The sequence below is a fragment of the Anguilla rostrata genome, chromosome 3 (genome assembly GCF_018555375.3).
Source record: "Anguilla rostrata isolate EN2019 chromosome 3, ASM1855537v3, whole genome shotgun sequence".
NCBI classification, from domain to species: domain Eukaryota; kingdom Metazoa; phylum Chordata; class Actinopteri; order Anguilliformes; family Anguillidae; genus Anguilla; species Anguilla rostrata.
The window spans coordinates 41,973,735-41,999,302 of NC_057935.1; the positions used below are offsets into that span (position 1 = coordinate 41,973,735).

Sequence of the window (25,568 nt, forward strand, 5' to 3'; positions counted from 1 at the left end):
AATTGGAATGTTGCATCCCACAATGCACCTTTCTCATACTGTTAATCCTACCTGAATGTCTTTTGTGTCTCTCTTGTTGTCCATATTGGGAACTCTGTTTACAAAATCATTGAGGATCCTGATGGAGAAACCAAAGTCAACTCTCAGAAAAGGTAGTTTTTCAAAAATACCAAAAAGGATGACACCAGAAAAGACACCATTGTTTTCACTCAATTCTGAACTATTTTAATAATCAATAAAGTGGTACAGATGATGAAAGTCTATTAGAAGAAACAGACAGACAGTAATAATCGATTAAGCACTACATATTTATACTCCCCCCAGAATAAGGCCTGGACAGAAAGCTTTAATTCATAATGCACTATGTGCACTGTTCCACTGCAGAGCAGGGTAAGGTCAGGCAATTTTGATCTCCTTCAGAATTTTCTAGCCGGAAGTATAACCAAACAGAACTAGTAGAGCATGCACTGTGCACTGTGCACCGTTTATACTCTCCAATAGGCAGTATTGACAGACAGCACAAATCACTCACCCTAGCAGCAGGAAGTGTCCAGGCGGGGCCAGGTTCAGCTGTACTGATTCCTTCAGTAGATTCAGAATGGGAGTGACGTTCTCCTGGAGGCTCTGTACAGCCAGGCTGGGAAAGAGGGCACAAACCACGACAAACCACACACTTATGAAAACTGTACAATTGCGCACAGCTTTATGTGCCATTATGCCGTTAACCAAACAATCACTTATACTACACAGTATATACTGTAAACTTTGTTGATCCTTTTCTGCAGTTACCAATACTTTTATTAACCCATTTGCACTTCTGTACTTTATTCCGTCAGTTTCTGGGTAAGGTGCTCTGCCATGAAAAACCACCAAATTACACCAAGAGCACCTTACCCAGTGCTTGTAGGCTGTAGGTATTAGAAAATACATTACTGCGGACAGCGGTATCTTACCCTTGGATGAAGGCATAGCTGAACTGGAGCATGGGAATGTCAACAAGCGTGGATTTCTGAAAGGGGGTGGGTGTTAAAGCAGGTTAACAGAGGAAAATCACCCCAATCCACACTTATGGTACTACTGACTGATACACTATATGACCAAAAGTATCTGGACACCCCTTGGTCAGGGTCTGTTTTTCATAGTTTGGGCTGGGCCCGTTTGTTCTAGTGAATGCAAAACTTACTGCTACAGCAGTCAATCACATTCTAGATGATTCTGTCAGGGTTCATACACTTTTTCACCAATGATTTTCAATGACTTTTCCATGACTTCTCCACAACCTTTAACTGAATTTCCATGACCAAAACAAATGACTTTATCTCAGCCGGACGATTTAAAATTATTTATTGTAACACTAAGTAAAATTAGGTCTGCATCTGAAACATGTGGTGCCTCTCTAAAACAAATAAACACCAGACAGACACACTTAGATACGTTCTTTCATATTTTAATTCGAATAGTTTAACATTTTTGTCTATGTCTCAAACAGGGCTCGAAATTGCGACCATGTTGGTCGCGTATGCTCCCGAAATTTAATCTGTGCGACTTGGAAATATAACTGGGAGCATTTGTGCGAGTGCAAATAATTGTTCTGGTGCAACCTTTTTTTCTTTCTCTTTTTTCAGTCGAACGTCTCTTCCTCTGTACATTCGCTAGTTAGTACACTTTAGTTAGTATGTGCCTTGTGAGCTGACGGTGACCCTTCTTACCAATCGTGAGCTTGACATTCTTACCTTTAATGCTGATTTTAAATTGGTTAATATTAGCCTTCAATCACTCCCTTTTGCAGCACTCCACTGTCACGCGACACAGAGAGCTAATGCGTTTACTTATGTTACCTGTAGACAAAAGTTTATGTTCAATTTATTAGCGTAATCGAAAGCTGAAAAGTTGAAGCGAACGATTGCGCCATTTTTTTTAAAACATTAACGTAGTGTTTTGTGTAGCGACCCGGTTGACACAGGTAATTTCTCCGATGCAGTTTACTTGCGGTTGATTTAATTAGCGGTATTAATGTGACGAGAAGCGCTTTGTCGTTTGAATGCATAACACGCAATTCCTTGAAGAGTCGACACATTTTAGGCGTGACAGTTCAACTGTTACTTGTAAACCGTACTGTTATATTGTCGTTTTTTATCAATAAAAATCTATTGCATATATTGTTGGTGCTCCTTACATTTTGGTGGGTGCTCCTAACTTTTTGAAATTGGCAGCACCAGTGCTAAAAAAGTAAAAAAAAGTTAATTTCGTGCCCTGATATATTATTGAAGCTGCACTTCCCTGGCATATTGTTGGCACAGTAGGGCACGAGTCAGTAGGGCCTACGTTTACTAACTGCTACATTAGCAGAAGCGTGCCTGTTGGGCGTGCCTGTAAACAGACTGAGCCAGACCGAATTAACTTCTCACACCACCAAAATACCGCGAAGGTTACCTGCCAATTTACGTTTTATTACTATACATACTATTTTTATGATTGGATTAATTAGCAATTGTATTTGATGCAACTTTAGCTATATTTCCATTACTTTTCCAAAACATTTCAAAAAATATTATTTTCCATAACTTTTCCAGGGCCTGGAAATTGCATTTTAAATTTCAATGACTTTTCCAGGTTTTTCATGACCGCACGAACCCTGTTCTGTGCCTCCCCAACAGTTTGGGGAAGGCCCATTCCTATTTCAACATGACAATGTCCTCGGGCACACACTGAGTCTATGAAGAAAGGGTTTTGTAACGGTGTGGATGAACTTGACTGGCCTGCACAGAGGCTGGACCTCAACCCCAACTGCGAGTCAGGCCTAATCGCCAAATCAGTGCCCAATTTCACTAATGCCCTTCAGGATATGTGATACATCACACATGAAACTAATAAGTAAACCGCTTACAGAGCATCAGTCTCTTCCAATTCAAATAATGTCTTTAAATAGCATCACATTTCCAGCATTGGCCAGGATGGTTTTTAAATAGGGCTGAATGAGAGATTTATTAGCAACCAAAGTAACTGATGCTACTTGCGTTACTTGCTTGTTTGTTTCATATGTAATGTAGCCCATATACATATGAATAATTTGTGTGCGTGTGAGTGTGGGCATATGTGTCTTATGTGTGTAAGTGCGTGTGCGCAAATGTATGCATGTGGATGTCAATGTAGATAATGATTGTTGAGGCCTGCCAGTTTTTAAATTTCAATTTTTAGGAGGCAGTTTCAGTTTCAAATCGAGGTCAGTGTGCTACAAATGGCCTTGTCTCATGGATAATATTTTGTCTGCACTTGTATTTGCACTACTGGTTGGACTTAGCAATTATTGCCTAAAACCATCACCTTTGTTGTTAAAAGATGTAAATCTCCAATTTTACAGAGGCATTCAATAGCTGAGCTGAATTACCATCTATCATACAGTATTCATGTTTGGCCTCATTAGAAAGAGACTAAAACGATGAATTGATAATAATATCATGGTGCTTAGCCCTGTTTCCAACAATATAAAGCCACTTTAATAAGTACATTTGTCAGCTTGTAGACAAGCCTGTTCTTGTCTGCCCAGTTAAGGCCTCACCCAAACAGGCCAAAAATAATCTTCTGATCATGCATGGGCAAGGAAAGGCATCTGGGGTATCAGAGTCTTGCATCTGAGTCTGGTGTTTTGGTGTTTGGTCTTGCGTGAGGTCCAACATTCTTGGTCTTGCAGCTGATCTGCTATTTTTACATGTCATCTCTGGCTTTATTTTTTGTACCAGTTGAGTGTCGTGATTTTGTTAGAGATACAACTTTTTTGAATTCTTACAACTTTTGAATTTGGACAGTCTGCATTTCTGTGGCTTCCATGGAGTTCAATCTAGAATGGTTTCTGGAAGACCCTATAATCGAAATGCCGGACAGCTGCCAGAAAGCTGACCTTGTGGTGAGCATGGACTATTTTAAAATCAATGTGGTCCACTCAGATACAATAAGGGCCATTAAAGCTAAGGCAATGGAGGGGTTGCTCGTACAGCAAATACTGTTTGTGGATGCTGACCCTTATTAAGGCCAAGAGCCCCAAAACTACGGTCAGTTTAAACAACTAGAGCTGGAAATGAAACGCTAAGAGATGAGAGAGAAGGAGTTGGAGGCAAAGGTGCGCCGAATGGAGTCAGAGGTGGAAGCTATGCAGGCTGTAGCAGCGGGCAATCGCCTGAATTTGATGTCAGCAAGAACATTCTCTTGGTTCCCCTCTTTTGTGAAACTGCAGTGAATAAATATTTCTCCATGTTCAAACTGGTTGCCATCATGCTTTTCCTAGGGGCGACATAGCTCAGGAGGTAAGAGCGGTTGTCTGGCAGTCGAAGTGTTGCCGTTTCGATCCCCCACCCTGGGCGTGTCAAAGTGTCCCTGAGCAAGACACCTAACCCCTAATTGCTCCCAACGAGCTGATTGGTACCTTGCATGGCAGCCTTTCACCGTTGGTGTGTGAGTGTGTGTGTGAATGGGTGAATGAGAGGCATCAATTGTAAAGCACTTTGGATAAAAGCGCTATATTAAAAAAAATGCAGTCTAGGGATGCCTGGCCGCTGTTTCTGCAGTGCATAATGGTGGGTAAAGTAAAAAGGATGATGCTCTCTAGGGTCATATGCCATTCCTCATAGTGTCATTGAACGACGAGCCTGGTTATCAAAAAGATACCGAGACACCAGCGCTGCAATGTTTAATTTTGGACAATATTTTGCCCTGAGGTTCAAATTTGCCCCCCTTGTCAAATGCCCTGACAAACTCAAGCAGAAATTGCAATGTTTGATCATGATTTATCATCCCTTCTACTGCTGAAGACGAGGATAAATCCACGCTTGCGATTGAGGACAATAAGACAAAGTGTCGAGGGGTTTGAGAGGTTGTCTCTGGCATGGGAGCAGCTTACTGGGCAGAAGAAAGACCCAGACATTAACTATTTAAATCCAATAAATCTATTTTTCATGTTGGATAAAAGGGGAGTTTAACTGTTGAAACATTAAATGAACATTAAATCCAACAGTGCATACGTTTGCGTGTGCTGAGATGTGATTGTGTGTGTGTGTGTGTGTGTGTTTCCAGCATGTGTATCGATGTGAGTAGGGATGTGTACCTGGTCTCCTTTTATCTGGTGTGGTTTTTTCACCACCTCTTTGACGAGCTGCAGGATGGAGTCAGTGCGCAGCGAGGTCAGAGACTTTACCAGCTCCACAATTGTCAGATGGGACTCGCTGGCCACTGGCAAGATCTACACACACAATAAATAGAAACCCCAACCACCAGTAAGCTGTTACATACTACAGTGACACCAGCTACACAGCCACACATTTCCCTCTAGTTTTACCTTTTCAAGATATATCTGTGCTCAGTCCACTAGCTACAGGTGAAGTTTAAGTCTGAAGGTATTGTGATCACAGATGACTAATTCTCTGTCTCTGTATATCAGTCTGATCATCATGATGCCTTCTGACTTATGCCTTCAGACTTTCACTAAAGTGAGTTCTACACCAGTCATTTCATAGTCAGGCTTCTCACACCTTGTTCTTGCTGTGACTCTTCCTACTTTTTCGGTTGTTCCAGACAGCCCCCACTGATGCCATGACCTGCACCCCAAACTGCACTGTGAGTGGGTTCAGGAAGTCCAGAATCTTCTGTCTCAAGATCTGCAACAAAAATTTTTATTTTTTTAGCACTTCCCTAACAGTTGGCATTAATAGCATTGGTCATAATCTCTGAAAATTCAAATTTTCCTCCAGTAACAGAAATGTTAGATGTCCTATATTAAAGACAAAAAACAGGTATACATGCATATACAAGACCATCCAGATTCATACCATTGATGAAAAAGAATAAGTAAATCTTAGGCAACAATGTAAAATCCACGTGTCATCCATCACCATAAGGAAAAACAAAGAACTCTCAAGAGAAGCAACACATTTAAAACTTTTTCAAATAAATGTAAAGTTTGAGAAAAATATTAAGTTGATTCCACAGAATCGTTATTTTTTTTTAAATTCCCCATACGTAATAATTAAAATGTAGCTCAACATGTACTTAACTGTATTTATTTTATAGTCTTTTTGTTCATCTTTATCAACATAAATAATTTTGAACCTTACAATCTGAACACAATACCTTTCCATCGTTTAATTTGTGACTAGAGATCTATCAAAAGTGAATGGATGATTTCCCTTTATATTAATAGTCACATTGGACTATTTACTGCAAGTCTTTGTTTCCAAAGCACATACAAATATGCACATACACTCCATGTTTCTCTCACTCTCTCGCTCTGTATGCATTCCTCCCTCTCTCTCCCCCATCTCTCTCCTTCCCTCCCTTCCGAAACCGCAGTCACCTTGCTGCTCCTGAAGTAGACAGAGGAGGTGTTTCTGCCACCACCAGGGGTGGAGTCTGAGCTCTTCTTCTGTGTCTCCTCCCTCCGGACCACACCCCACAGCAGCGCCATGGTGTTGACTGCACGTGGCAGCTCCTCGATGATCGCATTGCGTGCATTACGGATGTCTGCTGGGTCAGGAGCCATGGGAGACTGAGGAGGGATGAGAGAATAGAGACGGTGATGCTTTGAGAAAACTGTTGGATTTTTGACTGGTCTGTCTTCAGTATTTAGAAAATAACTTAAATTGATTATTTTCTCAACCTGTCCTGTTTTGCCTGTGTGCCCCATTTTCTCTTTTCATGTATATACACAACATTCGGTCAATATATCCAGTTATTTCAGCTTTGACTAGTGTTGGAAGATGAATGTGGCACCACAGGCCTCAAGCTCTCATTGAATGGGGGCTTGGCCGGAATACAGGGATGATGCAATGGAATGCTGTGTGATGTAACATTCAGGTCTCACCTTCTTGTCCTCCAGGAGGCAGTAGTGGGCAATGGTGGTTAGCCCTTCCAGCAGGGTCAGAGGGTAATCTGGGGCGATGTTCTCTCTCTTTGGACTCCAGCTGCTCACAGGAGGAGAGCAAGCAAACATGTGAAGGCCTGCTCCTTATCTGCTCCTCACCTTTCTATTACAGCTCTCTGCTCCTACCCTGCCCTTCACTTGCTTATCACCCGCTCCTCAGAAGCTCCTAATATGTTCCTCTAGTGCTCCTCACCGTCCTATCACAAATCAGGCTTTATGTTAGAAACCATGCATGCGAACCCTCGTTGGAATCCAAAAAAAACAGAATCCAAAACAATAAAACTACAAAACAAAATCAGGGCCAGGTTTGTCTAAATTTGCTGTGTACATAACTTTCCATCCTTGCCTGTTTCTCATCTAAATAAAATCAGCGTCGCCTGCTTATCAACATCACAGGTATTTTACGTGGGACCAGACATTCACAGATGAAAATTGTAAAAGAACAAACTCTCTGATTCAAGTGACGCAAAAACCACAGTGTTCTAATGCAGCTGCTGCAGTAGTTACTATTTCAATCTATTTATCTCTATCTAACGCTATTAAAGAGTGAGCGTGCATACTTCAGTGAAAATCTTAAAAGTGTATGAATTTAAACTGTGTGTTGTTTTTTGTAGCACTTGTGCAGGAAGAGATGGGCTGGGGTGGGGGGACTACCTGTGGGAAGCCTTGAGGGACTCATGGTCATACTGCCTGACCAGCTCATCCAGGTTCTTGCAGATCTGGGCGATGAAGGGGGCGACAGTGACGGCCAGCGAGCGGCCCAGGTAGGGAAGGGTGGCGGAAATGAGCGTCACCCAGGGTCCGTGCAGGGCGTAGCCGTACTGGGGCTGCAGGGCGCGGGCGGCAGCCGAGACGAACATGCCTTGCGAGGGGATGGGTTGGGCCTGCACGTACTGCAGCGCGCGGATCGACTGCTGGAACTGCACAGCCGTCTGCCACTCCCTGGCAAGCGGGGAAGTCGCCGCGGCGACGGGGGCGGGCTCCGAGCCCCCGCCCGGCCACACCTGGTGCTCCAGCACGATGAGGACCTGCAGCAGCTTCAACAGCTCCATCTGCAGCGGGTGCTCGCACCACACCGGGCCGCGCCCAAAATTGATCAGCTGCTCCTCCGACAGACCGCCCCGCCCCTCCGGAAACTCCTCCCCCTGGGGGTCGCCCTGCCGCTGGCTGACGTACATGGAGGCGGAGAGAGAAAGCAGGATGTACTGCTGCACCTTGCAGTCCGTCAACAGGCGACGCACAAAATCCGCGTTCCGGCCCTCCCGAGAGGCCGTCAGGCCCACCAGCTGCCGCACCAGGCGGGTGAGCACCTCCACGCTCTTCACCTGCACATCGCGGTTCCCAGCCAGGTCGCGGGGCCCCAGGCGCAGGTGGCAGGGGTAGTACGAGCGTAGGAACCGCAGGCACAGGCAGGTCAGCAGCTCCACCAGTAGGGAGTGGGGGCAGGGCGAAGGGGACTGGGTCTGCAGCCGGCCGTAGAAGCTGCGGCCCTCCAGCGCCTCCCGGTGGCGCTGCAGCAGGTTGCAGATGAGGTTGAGGTGGGCGGTGGAGCTGGTGTCCACGCCCGTGTCGCAAATGGCCTCCACAAAGGGTCGGCCGTTGGTCCGGAGCAGGGTCTCCAGCACGGAGAAGGCGTAGAGCACGCGCGTGGAGTCGTAGGGCTGCAGGTAGAGCAGCGCGTGGCGGAAGAGCGAGTCGATGGCCTCCCGCCGCTCCAGCTCCTGCTTGAGAAGGCGCGAGCGGGCCAGCGCCTCCAGCTCCGCCTCGTCCTCGTCGCTCGACAGCGACTCTGAGGCCTGCGTGCGCTCCGAGTCGCTGCGGCGGAGTCCGTTCGGGGCGTGGCCAGGGGCGGGGCCGTCACAGTCTGGTCGCTGCAGGTAGGGGGTGGAGCCTGAGCTGGAGTTCTCCGTGGAGATTTGGGCGCCGCTGGTGTCCGCTGATTCGGTATGCTCGCTGTCCTCTGCCTGCTCCTCTCCCTGCTTCTCCTGTCTCCCCCCTTCCTCTTCTTCTTCATCCTCTTCCTCTGTGTTGTCACTCTCACTCCCACACTCCCCAGGGGGCCGCATTTCAGGAGCATGCTCCACCTCGGCCCAGAGGGCCTCACGGTCCACTATGGTCACACGACCCAGCAGCCCTTCCTGTGATAGGCTGTCAGTTGCCATGGCGTCACCAGACTGCGCATTGCGAGAGGATGCTCGCTCCTTGCAGCTGAGAGGCTTCAGGTTACCTGAATAGAAATGACAGGAAGTAATTTAATAAATTACCTACATAATCTACATGATCCATATGGCCCTGTGCATCATGCTTCTGGCTGATTCCTGAAAACTACTATAACTCTTCAATAGTCTGAATGCAAAACAAAGGCTTTGTGTCAGGATTACTTATGTTTATGGCTTCTCACAGATCAATTAACCACACCCCCTCTTCTCAACTTTGATGCTATACGCTCCAAACATTCGGCCAAACAATCAAGTGAACACTATATTACTACATTATACGTGGCTATTACCATATTTTGTTTTTTTATTTACATTCTTTGGCTAAGGTGATAAATGACTATGTTGTAAGTCATTGTTTTTTAAATGTTTTCTATAAAAAAAATATTTATAAAGGCTGTAAATACACAGTTATCCCCTTAATATACCAACATGGTGAAATGATCAAAATTCCAAGCTGGCTGTTGATTTTGAGAAGTGCCTTCAGCTTTTTGGCCAATTTAGTGAGGCTTGAAAAGCTGAAAATATGCATAGCAAAGTTAAGGTTTCCAAATTGTTGTTGCATACAGGACATAATGACAAAAACCATTATGGTCAATTAGGCCTTAATAGACTATGCTTGGCCTAAATATACTTAAACTACTTGATGGGCAACTACAAAAATATGACCAGAAAATGTATTTTGTAAGCCAGGTAGCAAATAGCCTAAACATAAAAATCCTTGGTTAATACTAACATGGTGGCTAGAGAAGAACACATCGTAACTATAGCTAAGAAGGCCATCAAGCTTATTTTATTAGCTGGCTATTGTTCCTATCATGCATTAAAGTCAAATAGCAAGAAAAATCTTTAATAGCTAACCAAATAGCACAGCTTCCACCAGGTATTAGACCTAGTCTCTACCATGCACCCTAACAGATGCATTTACTGGTGTTAGCCATTATATAAAATAAGCATACCCATCTACATTCTTCTCGGCAGAAAATGTTAGTTGAAACACACTGTGACCTTTGCTTGTGTGCATAAGCTATAGTTATTTATCTTTTCATGTCATTATAAGTTATGATTATGAGTCATTACCCTGTTTGCTTATGATTATAAGTCATTATTCTGCTTGTTCTAAGTATGAGTGAACTAGCTCCAATAAATTAATATTTGTTAGCAATTGGGTAGGGTTAATACCACTTCAATCAGCTAATTCAGAAAATTAACTGTAGTTCAAGTCTTTCATTGAAAAATCCCTATAGAACATTACTGCCATTTTATAATTTGAGAACTGAATTAAAATGGTTAAACTTTCTGAACTGGGGAACTGACCCCAGTCCTGGTTAGAACATATGATTTTATGGAATCTATGGTCAACCCACGATCAGGTTGTGATTGAAGGAGTATTTGAAGGTCATCTACCTGCAGTCAGGTTGCATTAGACAGAGCAGCTAATGGTCACTCACCCATGGTCAGGTTCTGTTTGACAAAGCAGATGGAGGAGCGCTGGGTTCTTGGTTGGAGCAGCAGGAGTAGAACCGGTTCTAGGATTCGGACCACATCGTTGAGGGACAGGGCCCGAACCAGCCAGCTCTGTCCCGCTGCATTGATCGACCCATCCTGACTGTTGAGGCTGTCCAGAACCATAAACAGAGACCTAACAGACACATGAGCAGAACCCCAAACAGAAAGCTTAGAGAAAGCTGATCATTGAGCAAAGGACTGGCAGAGTACAGAGTTCAGTTTATTACACCCCATTCACAAAGTAATGACCTGGGTAAAAGCCGTGTTTGCCGTTGGTGTGAATGGGTGAGCCTGTGTTCAACATGATTGCCGACTACAAGCAGTTGCATTAATCTTTCATTAAATGAATAAAGAAAACAAATCCTATAAATTCTAGGATTGCCTGACCAATCACCAGATTGTCCACACCGTCTGCCATGTTGAATCTCCAGTGTAGACAAACTTTGAAATGTCTGCTTTTAATAGCGTTGACTGTCTGGAATTAAATTTGTGGACCCAGGTCTTGCGTGAATGGTGAGGACCCAGTAATTACCTGTGACCGCAGTGGGGTGTGAATGGGTCAAATGTGGGTTGAACCCATATCCAATATTCAATATCCCATGTAAAACCCCAGGTTTTGTGTGAAAGGGGAATTAGAAGGCAGCTGTGACAGATTACAAGAGTCAGTGTTGTCCCTAGGCATGGTCACCTGTCAAAGGAACGATTCAGCGACATGGTCCGACTGGTCTGGATCTCTCGGGTCAGGTGCCACAGAACTGAGAACCGGTGAAGAGCTTCTAGTCGTACCGCCTGAAACATTATATTTTTTTAAATTTTAATTCTTTATTGGGTACCACCGTAAAGCATGCTTGCAACCTGTGACAGTTCTTTCATGTTGGGGATGCATCACAGCTTTCACACAGAGGGTAAAATTAATCAATCAAGCGGGTTATACAGAAAGCAGTGTGTGTGTTAGCGTGTTTTATTATATGCTTCATTACAAGTTCCTCTGCAGAAGAGCAACCTCTGTGAATGTAATGTAAGATGTGGTGTGAGTGTGAGTGCTGAGTTCAGGACCCTGTACCTTGTCTTTGTGCAGTAACGCCAGGCAGATGATGTCCTCGCAGATGGAGGCGGAAGGTGCCAGGCAGTGCAAGCGGTAAAAGAGCTCCACGCAGGAGATGTGGTGTTCCCTCCGCTCCGTATCCAGCTGCTCCCACAGCACCCGTGCCACATGCTGGAGGGGAAGGGGGGGCATTATACTCACATTTAATATCAATACCTCCACAATCATGCTTCACAGCATTCACAACAATGCAATGATCAGTCTAGTACAAGGCTAAATCACAAAATAATACCGTTATTTGCTGTTAATAACATTGTTTTGTACTCATATTACAGTAAAATTAAGAACTGTTTTTCGTTAATAATTGCTCCCATCAAAAACCTTATGAGTTCTAGTACTGTGGAAAGACCTGCAAAGAGCTGCACTGTACCTGGTAGAAATCTGTCCCATCCTCGATGGCCTTCAGAACCCCAGGGCAAACAGGGGGCACAGTGACCATCTGCAGCTGCCCACAGAAGGGGTTGGTATCCGAGCTCTTGTATCTGCGGTTCTTGTCCTCTATGACCATGGCCAGCGACTGGGAGTGGTTAATCAACTCCAGCAGAGAGGAAATGGCCACATGTTGGATGTAGCAGTCCTTTGACAAGCAGCACAGCACCATCAAGGAACTCAGCCACAGAGGGCAGGCATCTTCACCACTGCCTGCATAAAAAACCATTCTGATGTCACAAACAAAACAGCGTACAATCTGCATCTTCTTCTATATATTTTCCCACTGTCAATTGCTCTGAATAAGAACAGCTGCCAAGAGCCAATAAATAACTTGTCACTTTATGAATAATCTTCCAAAACCTATGAAATACTTTAATGAAAGTTCAGCATTTAATGCCGCCCCCCCTCCCCCTCCCCCTCCCCTCCCCTCCCCCTTTTCGGTTAAGCATTTGGAAAGTATGATGGGCTACTGACCTCCAAGCCAACTGAAACCCTCTGTTACGTGGGCAATGCTAGTGCCAATTCTGTGTTATCCTGTGGAGCTGCAGTCTACAGTTAGCACTGGCATTGTCTGGAATCAAAACCAGACCATGGGGCTCATCCATACACTAGAACAGTGCCTTGACAGGATGAGCCACCAAGCAGCCCTAAATCTAGCATGTTTCCCTGTCACTAGTCTCAGCTTCAACCTGTGTTCTGGGAGACATTTTGCTCAGAGTGAACTACCAAGTTTTATAACATCTGCTGATGGCTTCTGTTGTCTCCAAGATTTAATACATAAAAAGTCACTGCTATGGAAACAGAAATTACATTTGTTAAGTAAGTCTTTACTTACTGTGAAGTCTTTACTCAGTAACTTTCCCACAATTTCTCCCACAGCGCGCAGGACTGCCGTCGTGGGCTATGCGTGGCAAATTGCGGTCGGTCGGTCGGTCGGTCGGTCGGTCGGTGAGAGGGACTTTTTGTAGGACGCATGTGCAGGTGGTGCTTTGTTTAGTAGGACGCATACGCAGGTGGTACGGCACAAGATTTTTAAGCACAGCTTTATTGCCTAATGTTACTTTACCTAACCCTAACATGTTAGAGTTTCGCCTACTTTAGTTAACCTAGTTAGCGCATACGGATGCTATCCTGCACGCATGAGTAGGAGCTAAGGACACACAGCTACAACCACCGATACAGATGTATGGACACATGAAGGACAACAAATGACGCTACAGAGGTAAGGACATGCCATTGCTAGCTAGCTATATAGTAGTACAGGTGCGCCGTGGGTCTGGACGGTTTCGTGCTTGTTCTTTGAAAACTTGCCCTTCACACCTTGTCTGGTGTCACAATTTTGATCTGAAGAGGGCCAGACAGCGTGCCAGACTCACCTGCACTGTGGAACATGGCGCTGTACAGCGCCTCCACCTCGTCCTCAGACAGGTACACAGGGAAGGTGGTGCACTCCAGCAGCAGGTGACAGGCTGCGGTGAAGGTCTGTCGGCACGCCTCCGAAATCTCCCCCCGGTCCCGGGGGATGTACCCCGTCGCCCAGTCAAGCCTCGCACGGCCCGCACACTTCCTCTTCTCTCCTGGGGAGAAGGAGATATCAGCCAGCTCTTGCTGCAGCTCTTGCTGCTGCTGCTGCTGGTGCTTTGGTCTGCCATGGTTGAAGAACTCGGTCAGCTTCTCTTTGAATTGCGGCACTGAGATCTGGGCCAGCTGAGATCTGCCCGTGGGGACCGTGGGGGGGGCCTCCTGCTCCTCTATTTCCTGCTCCTCATCTTCCTGCTTCTTTTCCTTCTCCACCAACCGCAGCAGGTACCTAAAGAGCACAGAGCCAGGAACTAAAGATCAGGCCAGGAGCCACATCACTGCAATCATCTATCACACTACTGCACGATAAACAATATCTAGTTCCTATTTATAAAAACAATATTTTAATTCCTGTTTTTCTTAAGTGTTTGTCATAGCCTGTATTTGATGTAGTCCTTTATTAGCTGCGATCGAAGCTCTATAGCTCTGTTAGGCAGTCAGTTGATCTGTCGGTTGGTCCACAAAAGTGTCCCACCCTGTAGCGGCCACAGTTTTCGCCCCAGGAGGCTGAAATTTGGCATGGTAGTTGGTGATGGCCGAAGGTAGAGCTGAGTAACTTTCAGGTGGATTGACCAAGAGGGGGTGTGGCGATGGGCGTGGCCTATCAAAAAAGGAGCATAACTCCCAAATGGATGGAGGGTGTGTGCGCCTATGCATGCACACATAGATGCATGCGCGTGTGCAGTCGCAGCTATTGCGGATTCGCACTTGTTTGTATTGTATTAGCCTATGCTTCACAAAGAGTATTATTTTACAGGTTTATGTTAGCTGCCTTGTCACAATTTTACTTACTATATTTGATGATCAGTTTTATCATTAGTTTTATTGCTACTTTGTTATTTTATTTTGAATGTACACTACATGGCCAAAAGTATATGGACACCTGACATCCAACATCTCACACATTTGAATCTGTCGACCGATGGGGGATGTGCTGTGTGAATCTGTCGACCGGTGGGGTGGGGGTGGGTGTGGGGGGTCGCATTGTAAAATTCGTCTTACATTACATTGTTATGAAATATTCCGTTGTCATTCTGTTTTAAATTAGTACCGCTAGTTTTGCAATAGGGCATGAATGACGCATGGGGGCCCCCTGGTGGCCACAGGGGCCCTAAGCAGCCACTTAGTTCGCTTATGCCTCAGGCTGGCCCTGCTGTAAAGGACATTAGAGTGATATAACAGGAGCGGATAAGGATAGGGAGACACACTGCGCTTTCAAGGCATGTAATAATAATAATAACTTTATTTATAGAGCTCCTTTCATACAAGAAATGCAGAAATAATACACACCAGACCTGGGTCAAATATGCATTTGTTTTGGATTCAAATACTTTTCTGTGCTCTATTGATCTTGCCTGGTGTAATTGATCCTGCCAATATGATCACAAGGCGGGGTTTGAACTTTTTGAGAGTATTTAATTGGTTCCAATACACCAAACAAGATCAGTAAAGGCAGAAAAGTATTTGAATCCAAAACAAGTATTTGACCCAGGTCTGATACACACATCCAAATGCTGGGCAAGAGAGGAACAATAAAAGGGAAATAATACCCCAATAGTCCAATGCTACCAGAATTTTTTAACTGTACCACAGAGAAAACAATCCAACGCGTAGCCCAGGAGAGATAGCAGCTGGGGTCATCTTTCCTTACCTGGTGATGAGAGCAGCCAGGATGTCCTGCACTATGTGGGTCACGCCCTCCATGCTGCCCCCCTTCCTCCACACACCGTCCTTCTCTGGGAACAAGCCCTGCCCCGCTCTCTCCCTCCCCTGGAGGAGGTGCTGCTCTGAGGGTGAGGCGCTGAGGCCCAGTCCGCTGTCCTCAGAGCGCAGCGGTGGGAGGGCTGCATCCCCAGGCCCCGCCCTCTGCTCCTCCTCTCCGTTCAGCGCCACCATTTCCTGCGCCTCCTCCTCTTCCACTCCATCAGCGCCATCAACCTGCCCATCGTCCTCATCCACCTCCTTCTCCACCTGCCCCTCCTTCTCAACCTGCAATCAAGTAAAAATGGTATGACCCGAGACAATGGCATGGCACAGGGTCAAGGAGTGTATGCCACTGCCCGATAAGGTCAATGCCCTGACTTTGAGGAAATATACACTTCACTCTACATGATTATAATAGACAACACAGACCCAAGTGAACAACATTTTAATCCATACTGCTCATCAAAACACATGTAAAAGGGCTCTGAACACTCTGCTGTGAGTGACTGCATGTGTATGTTTGTATATAGGTTGTAATTGGCTGAATTATAAGATGTATAAAAATATAGATGATACAAGACTGCCCAGAATCTATGTTGGCGTGGTAACTGCCACTGCACCCACCCCTTTTTTAAAAATAAATAAATGAAATAATTTAATAAACGTGTTTTGTGTTTACTCAGTTTATGCTTTTTTTTCCGTTTGTACTATCTAATATTAGTTTCTTGAGTTGGGGTTGGTCTTAAAGTGAAAATAATAGCCAGCAGACCCAGTGGCTTCCCAGGGCTGTTAGAATGAGCATGATGTAGAATTCCAGTCGGCAGGTACTATGTGGCATAATGAGCATGCCATGATCATTACCAACTCATCTTCGGCTGTGCATGAGTCTATGTCCTACCCTAAATCCATCCCACCTCTCTACCCTAGGGTATGCTCTCTCTGACCTGGGCAGGGTCTCCGTATTCATCCCGGGTCTGTAGCTCCGCCTCCATGTCCATGTATGCCACGGGCATCTGGATCTTACTGAGCACCTTAAAGCAAGCACGCAGGCCCTGGGTCAGCTCCGATAAGCTCAGTAGAGTCATGTTACTCTGGAGGGCATGGAGCATGCTGCCCAGCATCTGTGGCAGGTACTGCGTTTGAATCTCAGAGTACAGCTCCTAAAGAACAAAGAGAGAGACAGAACATCCAGCCAATGAGAATACAGAAAAGGGGGGGAAGGGATTTTTTTCAAGTACATGACCCATTATCATTCTGTTACACTTACAGAAAATGTTCAGATCTATGATCTGAACTCCAGTCCCTATCACATATCTATTTTGAGGTACATTGCCTTTGTCTGTCAGAAAACCATACACAGTGCTATGCTGTGGTGAAAAAAGGTGCTGCATACTTCTGATAATAACATAGGGGTCGCATACACAGTTAGCAGCTGGGATATGTGTGATCTCTCTTACCAGGGGGACAACGTCCAGCAGAAATAAGATGAGACTGGACAGCTCAGAGACAGAGGGTGGGGCACTGCTGTCCATCAGCATGATGGTCGCTGAGTCACCTGACGCCTGTGCACTAGTGAGAGAGAAAAAACACCTTCAACAGGTGAGACTCATTACTGCAACTCCAACGGCACAGTACTAGTACCACTCATTTATGTGGCTGACCACAAATGGGCACAGCTAACTGGAGGAGACTGTCATGGTCATTTACATTAGGTGTATCTTCTAATAGAATTTACACTTAGCATAAACAGACAAAAAATTTTTAAATGGGCCACCCTGCTGATAAACTGACTGCAAATGTATGCATACAACAGTAATTTTAACATCAAAGCATTTTTAGAAAAATAACCTTAGTGTTCAATAAATTGTGAATTGACAACTTTAAAGGTATGAGAGGGGAGGGTGTGCAAAACCAGATACAACGCGGTTAGGGGCCTGGGCTAGCAAACAAAAGTTTTAAGGTTCACTTCCTGGATTGTGCAATGGCACTGCACCAATGAGAAAAGCTACTGCCTAACCTGAAGTGCTTCAGTAAATATTTGTCATTATCAATGGATAAGACTGGAAACCTGTAATGTGTAGGTGTGTGTATGTGTGTTATGAACAGTGCTTAACCAATGACAGCAGTCTTACCTGAGGGAGGCCTGAAAGCACTTGCTCATGTAGTCCCACAGGTACTCTGTGCTCATGGAGCTGATCAGCATGTTCACTGTCTTGATGATCTCAGAGGCATTCTTGTTCTCTTTGATTTTACTGCAAAGGGAACACTAAGGTTAAACACACACAGGCAGTCTCATTCACCAAATGCTGTATCGTCGAACGTCCCCGACAGTGATGTGTGCATTCCATGTGCATTTTAAAGCATAGACAATGATTATAGTTTTACTTCCTGGTGTTTAATCATTTTTAAGCCAGATCCACAGATCAGTGGCTTCACCATATTTAAATCAATCCAGTTTCCCACACCATTCTAACGTTGGTACAATATGTGTCCTGAACGTGTTTTGGGCCTTTGCTAAAGTGATCATGGTCCGTTTCAGTGATCTCCTCACCTGGTCATCTGGTTTCCTGTGAAGCTGGAGCTGAGATCAGCATCCTCCCCCAACATCTCCCTGCAGTACCGGTAGAAAGCCCTGACCACCTCCAGCATCAGCTCACCTGTGATCTGAGGACCTACACACACACACACACACATTTACAAACACAAACACACAAACATACACACGTGCACGCACACAAACAAACGACTAGGCTGACATATAGTGACATTTTCCATGTACAAACAATAATCATATGCATAAACAATAGATGTATTCTATTCAAAAGTTGGGGTGGCAATGTAGCATAATGGTTAGAGAACTGGGAATAAAATTCCAAGGTTGTAGGTTCAACTCCCAGGTATGCCACTGCAGTTGTACCCTTGAGCAAGAAACCTAACTGGAAGTGCTTCAAGTAAATGTGCAGCCGTACAACAAGATTATATGTAAAAGAACAGGAGCTGCGTAAATAAATCTTGGTAAGAGCATCTTCTAAATGCCAAAAATGTATGTCTTCTAATATGCAGAGCTATCATTTATATTTATGGTGGGAGGTATACACCATTTAGTTACAAAAATGGACGCTGCATTTTCATGCATATGGCTAATGGGTATTTGGAATCTGTTATTTGGTATCAGTGCATTACCTATCTGTGAGTTTGTGTCCCAGCGCATTATCTATTTGTATGTGTGCCAGTGCATTACCTATCAGTAATAACGTGTTCCAGTGCATTACCCATCAGTGATAACTTGTTCCAGTGCATTACCTATCTCTGGCTTGTCCAGTAGGCTGAGGATGATGCGGAATGGTCGGAGATAGGCCACGATACTCTCTGTGTCAGTCTCTTCACCCCTCTGCTGCAGGATGCTAATCAGTGCCTGGTGATAAACAACACTGCTGCAATACAGATATCTGCTATACAATACACACCACAGCTATAATATACAACATTCCTACAATACACGATACTGATGCAATCCACCACAGCTATAATACACAACATTCCTACAATACCCCACAGCTACAATATACAATATTGATACAATCCAGCACAGGTATAATACCCCTTTGAGACATAGCGGTTACTGGGACAAAACACCTATTTGAATTATTGTTTATAAAAGGGAACCAATGCATTTAATAAAAATGTTCCCCTAAATTTAGACAATGGGAAAAGTAGCACCTAGGAAGTGATGCAATACTTGTAGTTCCTCTGAAGTTGGGTCCACATATTTACTGAGGAAGTGCTTCCCATGTGATCCAGGTTGGTTTTTAAAAATATTTAAATATTTAGTTTTTATGAAGAATTAGAATTATAATCAGCCAATTTTATTAGGCAAAAAACAGGTGGTTTCTCGCAGTGATCTTGGCGCATCTATGGCACCATTTTGAAGGTTCCTTTTTTCAAGCAAAATGAGAGATTTGGCAGTATATTTGATACATTAGGTTGTTATTTTAGCTTCATGCATTCTAGTTCGACACCTATTTGCAGGACATCATGGCCATAAAAAAATTTGGTGTTGAGGTGCTAGCGAGACTACTTGTAGAAGACATTGCATCAGATGGTTCCTGGTGTTGCAAGGATGAGAGTGAGAGCAGTACTAAAGATCAGGAAAATAATGAGGGAGACCAGGAAACTGCTGAAGGTCAAGGCAATGGTGGAGATCAGGGCAGTGATGAGAAAGCAGTATTTAAAAAATCAGAGAAGGAATGGCAGTGGGAGAGAGATTCTGTTACCATTCTTGTCCCAGAATGTCTTGAAATTTCAGGTTAATTTTGCCACTGATAACTTGGAGAGTCCAGTGGACTTTTTCATGTGTTTGTTAACACTCTCATGCCAGAGAGTGGATACCCAGACCATGACAAGCTATACAAGATCCAACCTCTCATATCAAAACTGAGAGAAAATGATCACAAACACTACAGTCCAACAAAGTAGCAAGCTGGATGAAACAATGGTGAAATTCAGAGGAAGATGTTCCTTCAAGCAATATCTGCCATTGAAGCCTGTGAAGAGAGGTTACAAAATCTGGACAAGCACAAACATGGCTGTGTATGTGTCTGACTTCCAGACTTACAGTGGGAAGAATGATGGTAGATCAGCACAATACTTGGGAGATGAAGTGGTGATGTATTCTTCATTGGAAGGGGAGCATTAGGTATACTTTGACAACTATTTCACTTCTGTGCCTTTACTGCATACCATGACGGAGAGAAATCTCGACTGCTGTGGGACAGTGAGAGTGAGGTCCAACAGAAAGCATCTGCCAGCTTTGAAGACTGAGAGGAAGCTTCACAGGGGATAATCTGACTTTGCTGTGAGCTCAGATGGAATTAATTGTGTTAGATGGAAAGATAAGTGTGACAAGAAATGAGAAAGATGCAACTTAAATTCTAATTCCCTGCCCAAAAGCGATTGTTCACTACAACAAATATATGAGCTGTGTTGACAAAGCAGACGTGCTGAAGTCTCTATATGCCATTGACCAGAAGAGCAGAATGTTGTTGGACAGGCTTCTCTGGCATTTCATTGCTGTCACTGATGTGAATGTGCAAGTTCAAGCAGCAATTCCCAAATGACAGAATGTGACTGAAGGGCTTCTGTTGCTCTGTGGTGACCAGCTTGACTCACAACAAAAGGCCAGAATATGAGTTTCAATGAAGAAAAGAGACTGTCTAGTAAGAGAAGAACAGGCTAGACACAGGTCAGGCACTACACACCTTACATAAAAACACAAATCCGATGCAGTTCATCTTCCACTACAAAGCAACTCAAGACAGAACCGCATCGCACAAAATGGATGTGTGCTGAGTCCAATGTGGGGTTGTGTTTAAATAATTAATTGTTTAGAAAATTAATTGATGAATTGGCAAAATAATTGTTTAGAAAATGAACGGATTAAATAATTGTTTGGAAAATGAATTAACAACTTGATAAAATAATTGTTTGCTGGTACATGCTGGATGATCCTGTCAGCACCCCTTAATGTGTGGTGGTCGCTGGGAGAAATCACAAACTGATTTTTGACCCTGACCCAATTTTATCTTAGTTTGATGACTCATTTATGTCAATAAATGACTACGACTCATTTATGTCAGTAAAGTTAAAGCGCTGCAAAAATTCCCGTGCCCGTGTCTCAAAAGGATACATAACACTACTATAAAACACTACATCTGCAATACATCATACTGACACAGTACAGGCCACTACAATATACAACACTGCTATACAATACACACTGCACAGACCACAGATACAAAACACACCGCATGCTGACTGACCTGTACCAGCAGCTGTCTGGAGTATTTGTGAAAGTAGAAGGCCGTGTGCTCCTCCAGCGTGCGAGACAGTTGGGGGTCTGGTGCCTGCATGTTGCCTTTAATATCCATGCCTGAAACACAGAGGCAGTTAAACAGACAAATACAAACTCACAAACACATCACTGGCACCGCAATACATATGCAATTACTAGATCCACAGAAACAGTATATTGGACAGCAAAAAATGTACAATGAAAGTGCTTGTGTGTCTTTGGCAGACGATGTTTATTCAGTCTTGGTCGTGGATCAGCCAATCAGCCTCTGTTTATTTTTCTTTTGATCTTACACCACAGTGGGCACAAATCTACCAGTTACTCTCTTATGTGGATCAATACTGATTACTGGAGTCAGAGTAGCCAATAGGAATGAAACTATCACTCCTCAATAGAGATGCACGATATGGAAATTCTGGGGCTGGGGATATAACAATGCAAGAAATGCAAAGTGCAACTAAGTTTCCACATTTATGAAAACAGTAGATGAGCCTAGATGAGTAGGTGAGGTGAGCTCTGTACCTAGAAGCCAGGCGTACAGCCTTCTGTTCAGCGACATGTCTCTTCTCAGTAGAGTGAGGGAGGCTGCAGACACAATGGTGACCACGTCATCCCGGGTCATAGGAATACAGGCCTCTGTTGGATCCTGAGGAGAACAGCAAGATAAGATGGGTGTACCAGGAGAAAGGGTGTGTGGGCACACAAAATCTCTCCAGCCTCGGTGACCGCTGGTTGTCCAACAAACTCCAGAACATTGGCACCTCACACAGAATGAGTGTCAGATAGAAAAGATTGCAGGAGAATTAAGTTGTGTGCTGCTGAAACTAGCATGAAGAAGCAATGTTTCAGTGAGGATCAGGAATGCATGCGTGATTGTGTCCTGAAATCTACTCAACAGGAAATCACACTTTGAGAAATGAACAGCCAAAATGGAAGAACTAGGAAACCAGCCACCTGGCCCACAGCACTGGGCCATCCAATATGTCCAAAATAAAGCCAATACACCCCCCAAAAGAGCCCACATCAAGGTGGCGCTGTCCCACCAAGATTCAACAGGGTGTAGATGCAGAAGAAAATGACTAATGAGAAGAAGGAAAGGTCATAAACGGTGACAATCACTTTTTTAGAAGTCAAATCTTATTTTTATCCCAATTCGGGAAGCCCAGTTTGTGGTATTCATGCTCATCACTGCAGCCTCCTTTCTCAATTTGGGAGAGTGCAGACAATCACAGCCTCTCCTCAGATATCAGATGCTGATCATTTTCACTCATCAGTCCACCAGTTAAGTTTGCACAGACACTGAGTCACTGGAGCACAATAAGACACTGATGTTCCCAAGGGCAGGACATTGCTCATTATGTGCTTCCCTGCTGCCAAAGTCAGCACTGACAAAGTCCAGGCTCAATACCAAACTTTAGGGCCCATCCACACCTTGGAACAGTGCCCTAACAGGATGAGCCATCCAGCAACCTCCAGATGATTTCTTATTACATTTCAGAGTGAATTACTAATCAACAAGGTATATCCAGGGAAACGTACATGACTGACATTTAGACAATCATACACTCCACATACAGATCTAGTTATTTTATCTAGTTATCTCAAGAGACTCAAGTTAAATTCATCACTGAAGAGTAGAGAGCAGAGCTCCACATGGAACCTGCAACCTGGGTTCAACACTTTAACCAGCACACAACAATGCCTACCTACAGATTTTTTTTTTAATGGAGGGGATTGTTTATGAGAGATTCAATTAGGGAAGGGACAGATCACACAGCTACAAAACAAGCGACTATTATGGGATGTAGGGAGACCATGGTGGGCATTTTGTGAATAGCATTCAATGGAGAGCGAACTTGAATCACACAAAGATAAGGTCATTGTATGATTATGTTCTTTGTTATAAAGCATAATAACATAATATAACATTCTATCCACCTCATGGCAAATCGTATTTTGTAAGAAAAAACATAACTAAGCATACACATAGTTTCCTGCCCATGCTTTGTGTGTACCTATTTCAACTCAAATGCAAACCTTTGGGGTCTTTCACCTGCAGGGTTAAGTGCTTCTCTATTGGGAAGTCTGGGTGTGCAAAAAGTGTGTGTTAAGGAGGGCTCACCAGACAGCTATAGAAGGGGAAAAAGTTCAGCAGGATTTCCAGCATGTTCCGCTGCACCAGCACGTTAGAGTCCTGCAGTGACAGGCACACCGACTTCATCTGCAACAGAGACATGCTCGCGGTCACGCGCTTGCTTTAATGTGATCATGTGTGCTCAAAGTTACACAGTCATATGGTCTCTCTCTCTTATACACACACACACACTCACCACCAGCCGATGGTCAGAGCCCAACATATATCTTTGTTGGAGGGCAGAGCTGGTACTGTCAAAGTGTGTGACGATGAAGAGGGAGGCGGGGAGACGAACCAGGGGGCTGATCAGCACACTGCCCCACAGGGCCCCATAAAACACTTGCTGACCCACCAACAGGGACAGCTTCACCAGCAGGGCATCCGTCCTGCACCAGACAAAATATTTAAATCATATTACATAGATTGGATTTGGAAATATTACAATCATATTCATTACCTGCAGTAGGAAAATGTTACAATTATATTACAGTACCTGAACCCAGGACATATTACAATTATATTGCATTATCTGCACCGGAGTCACATAACAGTCATATGAAATTACTTAACTATGTAATTTTTACTATGCTGTATTTACTTTGTAGTGATGTAGAGCTTTGCATTTAGTGTGCAATTTTGTACAGTTTTAGAGCTGTGTTTTCACTTTGTAGTGATTTAGAGCTGTGTGTTCACTGTGTAGTGATTGAGAGATGTTTGTTCACTGTGTAGTGTTTTAGAGCTGTGTGTTCACTGTGTAGTGTTTTAGAGCTGTGTGTTCACTGTGTAGTGATTGAGAGATGTTTGTTCACTGTGTAGTGTTTTAGAGCTGTGTGTTCACTGTGTAGTGTTTTAGAGTTGTGTGTTCACTGTGTAGTGTTTCAGAGCAGTGTGTTCACTGTGTAGTGATTTAGAGAAGTGTGTTCACTGTGTAGTGTTTTAGAGCTGTGTGTTCACTGTGTAGTGTTTTTGAGCTGTGTGTTCTCTGTGTAGTGTTTTAGAGCTGTGTATTCTCTGTGTAGTGTTTTAGAGCTGTGTATTTTGCTCCGGGTCTCTCTGTACCTGTCATAGACCTCCAGGCCCTCCTCGAGGCCAGGAAGCAGGCCCGTGGTGAATGCCTGCAGGCTGGGCAGCAGGGCACGCTGCAGGGGCAGGAAGTAGCGCTCATACAGCGTCAGCAATGCCGGCTTCACGGACATTGCAGCATAACTCAGCAGGGGAAAGAGCCCAGAGCTGCAGGTAGGATGGGAGTCACATTACTAAGACCACACATAGGACAAAGAGAACGCACTACACAACATCACATACTGGAGAGACCATACTACACAACATCACACACTGGAAAGAACACACTACACAACATCAAACACTGAAGAGACCACACTACACAACATCACACGCAGGAGGGACCACACTACACATCATCACAGGCAGGAGAGGCCACACCACACAACATCACACACCGGACAAACTACACTACACAAAATCACATGCATGAGAGACCATACTACATAACATCACACACTGGACAAACCACACTACACAACATCACATACAGGAGAGAACACACTACAAAACATCACACACAGGAGAGACCACACTACAAAACATCACACACAGGAGAGACCACACTACACAATAGCACACACTAGACAAACCACACTACACAACATCACAAACTGGACAAACCACACTACACAATAACACACATTGCAGAGAACACATGACAAAACATCACACACTTGCAACGCACTGTATACAGTAAAGCTGCAACATGAATAAATATATCCAACCATTTCAGACTTAACGTGAATGACATTTAACCAGCAGTACTTCAGTAAACACCTGCTGCCTGAAATGTAAATAACACTTGCAGTGCATAGTGGGTTGAGTTGTTCTGAGTCTTACTGGAAGTGACCCCACCTTGTGCGAAATATTCTTACTGGAAGCAGTTGAGTGTGTTAAATGGAATCCTCCAAGCACTTTCAACCCTCTATACCCACCACCCACTAGTAAGACCCAGAGTGGCTCCAACTGCCACACACTGGAGTGCTATATAAACCTCAAGCTGGTAAATGGCTCTAGATAAAGGGTAAATAACAAATACACTACCACAATCAATCAGGTGA

At 44.3% G+C, this 25,568-nt stretch overlaps 1 protein-coding gene across 2 annotated transcripts in view; it reads right to left on the reverse strand.

Annotated features, from left to right (window-relative positions):
• The window catches only part of dop1b (DOP1 leucine zipper like protein B), a 50,983-nt gene that overhangs the window by 16,648 nt on the left and 8,767 nt on the right, over window positions 1-25,568 (reverse strand). For both annotated transcript variants that reach the window (XM_064327668.1, XM_064327667.1), the window contains 24 exons: window positions 24,502-24,672; window positions 23,639-23,828; window positions 23,431-23,529; window positions 21,831-21,954; window positions 21,277-21,386; window positions 18,761-18,872; window positions 18,009-18,129; window positions 17,590-17,709; window positions 16,915-17,026; window positions 16,402-16,617; window positions 15,405-15,742; window positions 13,549-13,982; window positions 12,111-12,382; window positions 11,699-11,851; window positions 11,324-11,424; window positions 10,578-10,768; window positions 7,565-9,137; window positions 6,851-6,950; window positions 6,344-6,535; window positions 5,523-5,648; window positions 5,099-5,233; window positions 954-1,009; window positions 533-637; window positions 52-118 (listed from right to left, as the gene is read on the reverse strand). In XM_064327668.1, coding sequence (XP_064183738.1) covers window positions 52-118; window positions 533-637; window positions 954-1,009; window positions 5,099-5,233; window positions 5,523-5,648; window positions 6,344-6,535; window positions 6,851-6,950; window positions 7,565-9,137; window positions 10,578-10,768; window positions 11,324-11,424; window positions 11,699-11,851; window positions 12,111-12,382; window positions 13,549-13,982; window positions 15,405-15,742; window positions 16,402-16,617; window positions 16,915-17,026; window positions 17,590-17,709; window positions 18,009-18,129; window positions 18,761-18,872; window positions 21,277-21,386; window positions 21,831-21,954; window positions 23,431-23,529; window positions 23,639-23,828; window positions 24,502-24,672 — 5,218 coding nt within the window. The remainder of the gene's footprint in view (window positions 1-51; window positions 119-532; window positions 638-953; window positions 1,010-5,098; window positions 5,234-5,522; window positions 5,649-6,343; window positions 6,536-6,850; window positions 6,951-7,564; window positions 9,138-10,577; window positions 10,769-11,323; window positions 11,425-11,698; window positions 11,852-12,110; window positions 12,383-13,548; window positions 13,983-15,404; window positions 15,743-16,401; window positions 16,618-16,914; window positions 17,027-17,589; window positions 17,710-18,008; window positions 18,130-18,760; window positions 18,873-21,276; window positions 21,387-21,830; window positions 21,955-23,430; window positions 23,530-23,638; window positions 23,829-24,501; window positions 24,673-25,568) is intronic.